We start from the raw sequence: 10,073 nt of genomic DNA, 5'->3' as shown, positions 1-10,073 counted from the left end.
CTACTCCCTCCCTCCCTCCCTCCCTCTCTCCCTCCCTGGTTTCCTGCTTCCTTTACTCCCTCCCTCCCTCTCTCCCACCCTCCCTCACTGCATTCCTGCTTCCCTCCCTCCCTCTCTCCCTCCCTACTTATCTCCTTCCTCTCTCTCTCCCTCTCTCCCTCCCTCCCTCCCTGCATTCCTGCTTCCCTCCCTACTTATCTCCCTTCCTCTCTCCTCTCTCTCCCTCCCTCCCTCCCTCCCTCCCTGCATTCCTGCTTCCCTCCCTACTTATCTCTCCCTCCCTCCCTCCCTCCCTCCCTCCCTCCCTCCCTCCCTCCCTCCCTCCCTGCATTCCTGCTTCCTCCCTACTTATCTCCCTGCCTCCCTCCCTCCCTCCCTCCCTCCCTCCCTCCCTCCCTCCCTCCCTCCCTCCCTCCCTCCCTCCCTCCCTGGTTTCCTGCTTCCTTCACTCTCTCCCTCCCTCCCTCTCTCCCTCCCTCCCTCACTGCATTCCTGCTTCCCTCCCTCCCTCTCTCCCTTCCTACTTATCTCCCTTCCTCTCTCTCTCCCTCCCTCCCTCCCTCCCTGCATTCCTGCTTCCCTCCCTACTTATCTCCCTTCCTCTCTCCCTCTCTCTCTCCCTCCCTCCCTCCCTGCATTCCTGCTTCCTTCCCTACTTATCTCCCTCCCTCCCTCCCTCCCTCCCTGCATTCCTGCTTCCCTCCCTACTTATCTCCCTCCCTCCCTTCCTCTCTCTCCCTCGCTCCCTCCCTCCCTGTATTCCTGCTTCCCTCCCTACTTATCTCCCTCCCTCCATCCCTCCCTCCCTCCCTGCATTCCTGCTTCCCTCCCTACTTATCTCCCTGCCTCCCTGCCTCCCTGCCTCCCTGCCTCCCTGCCTCCCTCCTTCCCTGCCTCCCTCCCTCCCTGCCTCCCTCCCTCCCTCCCTGCCTCCCTCCCTCTCTCCCTCCTTCCCTGCTTCCCTCTCTCCCTGCAGCCCAGAGTCCAGCATTATCTCTAGATCCTCTCCAGCAGGCGTATGCAGGCATGCAGCACTACACAGGTGGGCCACAGTCACACACACTACCAGCTCCTATGACACTTATAGTGACTGGGTTCATTTTGCATTGTCAGAATGGAGTCCTCAATGCTCTCAGAGTAGGACAGTAATTAACTGGTACAGCAGGGTTCCCCAGCAGTGATTTTATTTGGCCACTCACATTTTAGGAGATAAAAGACCAAAAACACCAGCAAGTGATTTTCATTTTTGATATTTTTTTCAACATGATTTCCAATGCATAGTAGAGATATATATGTGATGGTATACAAATGTAAGCATTATTATGTTTTAGTCAAACGTTATATTGGGATTCTTGTGGTCAATTTAGAGTATACAAATGACTTGTAATTATGTTCCGGCCCCCTGACCATGAACTCAAGAAAAAAATCAGCCTGCGGCTGAATCTGGTTGATGATCCCTGTGGTACAGGGTCAGATATTAATCTAGTTGATGATCCCTGTGGTACAGGGTCAGATATTAATCTAGTTGATGATCCCTGTGGTACAGGGTCAGATATTAATCTAGTTGATGATCCCTGTGGTACAGGGTCAGATATTAATCTGGTTGATGATCCCTGTGGTACAGGGTCAGATATTAATCTAGTTTATGATCCCTGTGGTACAGGGTCAGAGATGAATCTAGTTGATGATCCCTGTGGTACAGGGTCAGATATGAATCTAGTTGATGATCCCTGTGGTACAAGGTCAGAGGTGAATCTAGTTGATGATCCCTGTGGTACAGGGTCAGATATGAATCTAGTTGATGATCCCTGTGGTACAAGGTCAGAGGTGAATCTAGTTGATGATCCCTGTGGTACAGGGTCAGAGGTAAATCTAGTTGATGATCCCTGTGGTACAGGATCAGAGGTGAATCTAGTTAATGATCCCTGTTGTACAGGATCAGAGATGAATCTAGTTGATGATCCCTGTGGTACAGGGTCAGAGGTGAATCTAGTTGATGATCCCTGTGGTACAGGGTCAGAGGTGAATCTAGTTGATGATCCCTGTGGTACAGGGTCAGAGATGAATCTAGTTGATGATCCCTGTGGTACAGGGTCAGAGTTGAATCTAGTTGATGATCCCTGTGGTACAGGGTCAGAGGTGAATCTAGTTGATGATCCCTGTGGTACAGGGTCAGAGGTGAATCTAGTTGGTGATCCCTATGGTACAGGGTCAGAGGTGAATCTAGTTGATGATCCCTGTGGTACAGGGTCAGAGGTGAATCTAGTTGATGATCCCTGTGGTACAGGGTCAGAGGGGAATCTAGTTGATGATCCCTGTGGTACAGGGTCAGAGGTGAATCTAGTTGATGATCCCTGTGGTACAGGGTCAGAGGTGAATCTAGTTGATGATCCCTATGGCACAAGGTCAGAGGTGAATCTAGTTGATGATCCCTGTGGTACAGGGTCAGAGGGGAATCTAGTTGATGATCCCTGTGGTACAGGGTCAGAGGTGAATCTAGTTGATGATCCCTGTGGTACAGGGTCAGAGGTGAATCTAGTTGATGATCCCTATGGCACAAGGTCAGAGGTGAATCTAGTTGATGATCCCTGGGGTACAGGGTCAGAGGTGTGTTCCTCCCTACCATCTCTGCCATTGAGGACATGTAGGGTAATCTGATCCTAGATCTGTGGTTAGGGGTGTCTTGGACCTCCAACCAGTGTTTCATCATCTGATGTCACTCTCTCTCTCATCACAGCGGCGTACCCTGCTGCCTATGGATTGGTCGGCCAGCATTTTCCACAGCAACCTACCCTGGTTGCCCAGCAACACCAGCAGCCCCAGCAACAGCAGCAGCGAGAAGGTGATGTCACTTCCTGTCTCTCAGACAGCACCTGTTGTGTGTGTGTGTGTGTCTCAGATTAGTGTGCGTGTGAATCACAGATCCTCATGAATATTTGTGTAAGTGTGTCTCTCCGTCGCAGACCCTAACGTGTGTGTTCCTCCCCTAGGGCCGGAGGGTTGTAATATCTTTATCTACCACCTGCCTCAGGAGTTCAGTGACAGTGAGATGCTCCAGATGTTTCTGCCCTTTGGAAACGTCATCTCAGCTAAAGTCTTTGTAGACCGCGCCACCAACCAGAGCAAGTGCTTCGGTAAGACAGAGAGAGAGGGATTGGAGGGGGAGACATAGGAGAGAGGCAGGGATGGGTGAATAGTGAGTATCAGGAGAAATGGAAAGAAAGGAGGAACGGAGGAGAAATGGAGGGAGATAAGAGAGAATTGCAATTCCACCTGTTGCTATGATACATGATGATCATAACTCACAGTTGCTGGTAGCATACTGTATGACTGTATCTCTGTCTGTTGCAACTAAGCAATGTGATTATACATGTTATATTACATTTCAGAATGTTTCTCTCTCTGTTCCCTCTTCCTCTCTCGTTCCTCCCTCCCCAGGTTTTGTGAGTTTTGACAACCCATCCAGTGCCCAGACTGCCATCCAGGCTATGAATGGGTTCCAGATCGGCATGAAGAGACTCAAGGTGCAGCTGAAACGACCTAAAGATGCCAACCGCCCCTACTGAAGGAGAGAGGAGAGAGGTGAGAAGGGATAGGGGCTGGGAAAGAGAGAGGGAGGAGAAATAATGTGTGGATAGAGGGATGGAGGAATGGGAGGCAATAAAAGAGGAGACTGGCGGGTAGAAGAGAGGAGGGGGGGTGGAGGGGAGGAGGGTAGGAGGGAGGAGAAAGGAGGGACGAGAAGGGAGGGTAGGAGAGAGGAGGGTAGGAGGAAGGAGAGAGGAGGGTAGAAGAGAGGAGGGTAGAAGAGAGGAGAGAGGAGGGTAGGAGGCAGGAGAGAGGAGGGTAGGAGGAAGGAGAGAGGAGGGTAAAAGAGAGGAGGGTAGAAGAGAGGAGAAAGGAGGGTAGGAGGAAGGAGAGAGGCGGAGAGGAGAGAGGAGGGTAGGAGTGAGGTCGGGGAGGCGTGGAAGAGAGAAGTGATGGGAAGGAGGAGGGATATTTGGGTTTGGGGAGGAAACAGGAAAGAATGACAATGGAGTTTATGCAAGCTGCTGTCAGTCACAGCTTTCTAAAATGCTGATTGGTGAAAGGGCTATATGACTAGAGTGGGCGGGATCTTAAATAAGCAGTGCATATGTGGTAAAGAATATTAAACACATGAAATAACAAAAAATGCTTTGTAGGTAGTTTAATCATTTAGAGATATTGTAGCCAAATTAAAACTAAATTATTGAAATATTGTTATCCAACTTTTTATTTATTTTTATTTTCTGATGTTTTTTAATCTTTTCCTGAAACAACAACATACCTCACCTGAGATCCTCCCGTCCAATCATAATTCGCGGGGATCCCATCACTATGGTTACCTAGCGACCGATAAAGCCCCGACCCCCCTTCCTCTCACGTGTTGTAAGTTGATTGGTTGGCCTGTGTCTGGGTTGCTGTGGAGGTGGATTGCCTGTGCTGGTTGCCCTTGGCGATTTGTTTGTTTGTTCCGTCGCCCCGAGCAACCGGCCATGCACTGACCTGCATGCCCTGTTGCTGTGGTGACCACAGACTGTGTTTGGTGCATTGTGACTTTATTTTGTATTGACCTGTGCACATACTGATCAATAACTGTCAATAACTGGGATCTGATAAATTAAGTATCAATTGATTCGATTGAATATCCGCATTGACTGATGGATAATTGTATTGGATATTTGGATAAAAACTGTATTAATGGTCGTTGTTTTTCCGCAGTTTAGTTTTTGATCAGTTTCTGTAGTGTTCTGTTTGGTGTCATTACCATTATAGTGCTACTGTATATTTGGGCTAGACTGAGGTCGGCAAGGGGGCTGTGTGTGTGTGTGTGTGTGTGTGTGTGTGTGTGTGTGTGTGTGTGTGTGTGTGTGTGTGTGTGTGTGTGTGTGTTTGCGTGCGTGCGTGCGTGCGTGCGTGCGTGCGTGTGTGTGTGTGTCTAAAGTTAACTGTGTGGTTACAGTAGGTTTCTGAATGTTTTCCTACAGTCTCTAACCAGGCCATTCAGTGTGTAATGGGGTAACAGGTAATGGAGCCCCTTCATGTGTTGTTGGGTTTAAAGTACAGATTTACGCCGTAAACTATCCCAGTCTAGACTAGAACTATCCCAGTCCAGCCCAGCCTAGTCCAGCCCAGCCTAGTCCAGCCCAGCCTAGTCCAGCCCAGTCTAGTCCAGCCCAGCCTAGTCCAGCCCAGCCTAGTCCAGCCCAGCCTAGTCCAGCCCAGCCTAGTCCAGCCCAGCCTAGTCCAGCCCAGCCTAGTCCAGCCCAGTCTAGTCCAGCCCAGCCTAGAACTATCCCAGCCTAGTCCAGCCCAGCCTAGTCCAGCCCAGCCTAGTCCAGCCCAGTCTAGTCCAGCCCAGCCTAGTCCAGCCCAGCCTAGTCCAGCCCAGTCTAGTCCAGCCCAGCCTAGAACTATCCCAGCCTAGTCCAGCCCAGTCTAGTCCAGCCCAGCCTAGTCCAGCCCAGCCTAGTCCAGCCCAGCCTAGTCCAGCCCAGTCTAGTCCAGCCCAGCCTAGAACTATCCCAGCCTAGTCCAGCCCAGCCTAGTCCAGCCCAGCCTAGTCCAGCCCAGTCTCCAGTCCAGCCCAGCCTAGAACTCCAGTCCCAGCCTAGTCCAGCCCAGCCTCCAGTCCAGTCCAGCCCAGCCCTAGTCCAGCCCAGCCTAGTCCAGCCCAGCCTCCAGTCCAGCCCAGCCTAGTCCAGCCCAGCCCAGCCAGCCTAGTCCAGCCCAGCCTCCAGCCCAGTAGGCTAGCCCAGCTCAGTCCAGCCCAGCCCAGCGATGTCCAGCCCAGCCTAGTCCAGCCCAGCCATCTGCATTTGGTGCTGATCATAGCCTATGTGGATATAGAGGTGGGTAACCTCTTTGTAAGGAAAATGTGTGAAATGATTTAGCATGTGTAAGCTAAGCAAGGAACTCCCAATAAACAGCACACATTCCTAGGATAAGTCCAAGTCCATCTCATAGTTTAAAGAGCCTTCATCACCCGGTCACATTTCCTTCATCTGCACTGAAACCAAATTATAGGTGAAAACAATATGTTGGAAGATGAGCAGATGAGCGTAGAGAGGAAAGAGACAGGGAGAGGAAGTTACTTCAGACTATTCAGATGCAGCACTGGACTGTGGACCTCTGATGACACTAAACTCTGCTGATCTGGATTCTGATTGGTAGGCTGTGTGTCCTTGACTTCTGATTGGTAAGACTGTGGACTGGCCTGACTTTCTGATTGGTGTCTATTTCCCCTTCTTTTCTACCAGTCTATTTCCCCCTCCTGTTTTATATCTCTCTATCACTCCATCTATCACTCCATCTCTCCTTTTCTCCCCTCCCATCTTTCTTTCTCCTTCTTTCTCTCTCTTGCTTCCTTTCTCTCTCCCCTTCTCTCACCCCCCTGGCCGGTGTCTTGAGGTAATGGTTTGTGGTTGTTATGGTGTTAAACATTGCCTCTTGTCGATTGGAGAACAGACTTAAACTATAGGAATTCTGGGAGAATTAATAACATGGGGGAAAAATTGTGTCTTGGTATGGGTAGAGGTTACCCATAGAGCCAGATCTAGGATCAGCTAACCTGCCCCAAATCAAAACGTTAACCATATGGGAGAAAACACAAAACTGACCTTAGATCAGTTTATCTGAATAATCTAATAATAACATTAAAAGACAACAAATGACAAAAATGCATTGTAATTGCTTTAATTTACAAATTTATAAGAGAAGCTACCACACAGAATTCTAAGCTACTTGTGGACTAAGGGAGACTGTTACCCAGAATTTCTATACTGCAACTGCCAGAGAGTGATGCATGTTGGGAACCTTTGCTTGCCGTGATCTTAGACACAAGTACAACGTGTGCGTGCACGGACACACACACACACAAACACACAGACATACATACAATTACAGAAAAGGCAAAAGGCCTCCCAAATGACGACAACAACATTCATGGATATTTCACTGTGTTGAGTTGCATGCCCTGGACACTCTGTATGTCTATGTGTAAAAGCACCATGACGTTATCCCTGTTGAAAAACACAGAGGTTTACTATAGTAACCAATGATGCAGACTTAGTAGAGGTAAACTGTTTTGTGCAAATGGTTTCTGGTAATAGATTTTTTGTTGGAAATGTCATCCACATGGGGGATGAATTGTTTCTATACTGTTATCTCTTTGTTCTCTGATATATAGAGGATTATAGTAGAGGTTAACCACAAGACTATATCCATGTCCTAACAAGCTCTCTCTCTGTCTCTCTCTCTCTCTCTCTCTCTCTCTCCCTCTCTCGCTCTATCCCCCTCCCTCTCTCTCTCTCTCTCTCTCTCTCTCTCTCTCTCTCGCTCTCTCTCAGACTCTGGCCATGGTGGAATCCCAGCGTGCATTGCGCCCTCAGACCTACTACCTTTCTTTTGAGCGACGGGGAACAGCACACACACACACACACACACACACACACACACACACACACACACACACACACACACACACACACACACACACACACACACACACACACACACACACACACACACACATTGCACTCTAAAAGGACCAAGGCACAGATATTGACCAATGTACATATTATAGTCCTCACACACACAAACACTCACATACTTTCAAATACATATATGTCAGTAATCGTACCCATTGAACTGGACTCAGTTGAAAATGGTTTGTGAGGAGTTTGTCTGGAGTGTGTAGGGCAGTGAAGATCACACACATACACGACCCAGGAAGTACTTACTAAAGTCAATGATGAGATGATGAATAATGGTGATATATCACTTCTTTGGACCATAACATGTCATATTACATGGCTATTACATGTGTATAACATGATACAAATAGGAAGGCCTCCATTTCGTAATAAAAAAAGGAAAACAAGGAAAAAATATTGAGACAAAAATGAGTAATTTAGAGAAACTTTGGAGAGAGATCCTTATGGCCTGTAAATAATTTAGTTTAAGAAGAGTAACATTTAGAAAATTACAAAAAAATGCAAAAAGAGAGTACTTTAGATAAATCACTGAAAAATGACACAATATTATTATTATTATTGTTATTATTATTATTATCTTCGTTAGGGGATATTGTATTAGAAATAAAGAAAGGGGAGAATCAAACATATTTTCAATTTCTACTTAGATTTTAGGATAAATGTGGGTGGGAGGGACTGCACCTTTTCTGAGAGGTTTTAATATTTGAACAATTTTTTATTTATTGACTAATTTATCAATTATTTTTGTTAATAGAGAGAAATGATGAAGGGTTTAAAGGGGTTACCAGTTTCTGATTTTAGAATTTTTTAGAGCAAAAAAGGGTCTGTTTCTGTCAGACTCTGTCAGAGTAATTATAATTATGAATGAATTATTACAACAATGATATTTATTTCTTATTTATTGAGTCTGTTTTTGATCCAATCTCTTTTTAAGTTAAAATAAAAAGTATTATACATCAAATATGTTTTATTTATTGTGTGTTTGTGTAAGAGAGAGAGAGAGGGAGAGGAGAGAGAGAGGGGGAGAAGAGAGAGAGAGGTGGAGAGGAGAGAAAGAGGGGGAGAGGAGAGAGAGAGGGAGAGGAGAGAGAGAGGGGGAGAGGAGAGAGAGAGGGGGAGAGGACAGAGAGAGGTGGAGAGGAGAGAGAGAGGGGGAGAGGAGAGAGAGGGGGAGAGAGAGAGGAGAGGAGAGAGAGAGGGGGAGAGGAGAGAGAGAGGGGGAGAGGAGAGAGAGAGGGGGAGAGGAGAGAGAGGTGGAGAGGAGAGAGAGAGAGGGAGAGGAGAGAGAGAGGGGGAGAGGAGAGAGAGAGGTGGAGAGGAGAGAGAGAGGGGGAGAGGAGAGAGAGGGGGGGAGAGGAGAGAGAGAGAGGGAGAGGAGAGAGAGGGGGAGAGGAGAGAGAGGGGGAGGAGGAGAGAGAGAGGGGGAGAGGAGAGAGAGAGGGGGAGAGGAGAGAGAGAGGTGGAGAGGAGAGAGAGAGGGGGAGAGGAGAGAGAGAGGGGAGAGGAGAGAGAGAGGGGGAGATGAGAGAGGTGGAGAGGAGAGAGAGAGGGGGAGAGGAGAGTGCGAGAGAGAGAGGTGGAGGGGGAGAGAGAGAGGGGGAGAGGAGAGAGAGAGGGGGAGAGGAGAGTGCGAGAGAGAGAGGTGGAGGGGGAGAGAGAGAGGGGGAGAGGAGAGAGAGAGAGGGAGAGGAGAGTGCGAGAGAGAGAGGTGGAGGGGGGAGAGAGAGAGGGGGAGAGGAGAGTGCGAGAGAGAGAGGTGGAGGGGGAGAGAGAGTGGGGGAGGGGGAGAGAGAGAGGGAGAGAGGAGAGTGCGAAAGAGAGAGGGGGAGAGGAGAGAGAGAGAGGGAGAGGAGAGAGAGAGGGGGAGAGGAGAGAGAGAGGTGGAGAGGAGAGAGAGAGGGGAGAGGAGAGAGAGAGAGGGGGAGAGGAGAGAGAGAGAGAGGGAGAGGAGAGAGAGGGGGAGAGGAGAGAGAGAGGTGGAGAGGAGAGAGAGGGGGAGAGGAGAGAGAGGGAGAGGAGAGAGAGAGGGGGAGAGGAGAGAGAGAGGGGGAGAGGAGAGAGAGAGAGGGAGAGGAGAGAGAGGGGGAGAGGAGAGAGAGAGGGGGAGAGGAGAGAAAGAGGGGGAGAGGAGAGAGAGAGGGGGAGAGGAGAGAGAGAGGGGGAGAGGAGAGAGAGAGGTGGAGAGGAGAGAGAGAGGGGGAGAGGAGAGTGCGAGAGAGAGAGGTGGAGGGGGAGAGAGAGAGGGGGAGAGGAGAGAGAGAGGGGAGAGGCGAGAGAGAGGTGGAGGGGGAGAGAGAGAGGGGAGAGGAGAGGAGAGAGAGAGGGGAGAGAGAGAGAGAGGTGGAGGGGGGGAGAGGAGGGGGAGAGGGAGAGAGAGAGGTGGAGGGGGAGAGAGAGAGGGGAGGGAGAGAGAGAGGGGGAGAGGAGAGTGTGAGAGAGAGAGGTGGAGGGGGGAGAGAGAGGGGGAGAGGAGAGGGGGAGAGAGAGAGGTGGAGGGGGGGAGAGAGGGGGAGAGGGGGAGAGGGGGAGGAGGGGAGAGAGAGAGGTGGTGGAGGG

General features: G+C 49.6%; 1 protein-coding gene across 3 annotated transcripts in view; it reads left to right on the top strand.

Annotated features, from left to right (window-relative positions):
* The window catches only part of LOC112240948 (CUGBP Elav-like family member 3), a 71,089-nt gene extending 62,615 nt beyond the window's left edge, over window positions 1-8,474 (top strand). For 2 of the 3 annotated variants that reach the window (XM_042307870.1, XM_042307861.1), the window contains exons 10-15: window positions 977-1,042; window positions 2,738-2,842; window positions 2,991-3,134; window positions 3,439-3,582; window positions 4,320-4,410; window positions 7,371-8,474. In XM_042307870.1, the coding sequence (XP_042163804.1) occupies window positions 977-1,042; window positions 2,738-2,842; window positions 2,991-3,134; window positions 3,439-3,566 (443 nt within the window). In that variant the 3' untranslated portion in view covers window positions 3,567-3,582; window positions 4,320-4,410; window positions 7,371-8,474. The remainder of the gene's footprint in view (window positions 1-976; window positions 1,043-2,737; window positions 2,843-2,990; window positions 3,135-3,438; window positions 3,583-4,319; window positions 4,411-7,370) is intronic. The other variant, XM_042307865.1, reaches the window with a different exon arrangement.
* Window positions 8,475-10,073: the final 1,599 nt, after the last annotated feature.

This window comes from Oncorhynchus tshawytscha, linkage group LG03 (assembly GCF_018296145.1).
Source record: "Oncorhynchus tshawytscha isolate Ot180627B linkage group LG03, Otsh_v2.0, whole genome shotgun sequence".
Taxonomy (NCBI): Eukaryota; Metazoa; Chordata; class Actinopteri; order Salmoniformes; family Salmonidae; genus Oncorhynchus; species Oncorhynchus tshawytscha.
The sequence above is the reverse complement of the archived record's forward strand: the minus strand, read 5'-3'. Positions and strand labels throughout refer to the sequence as shown.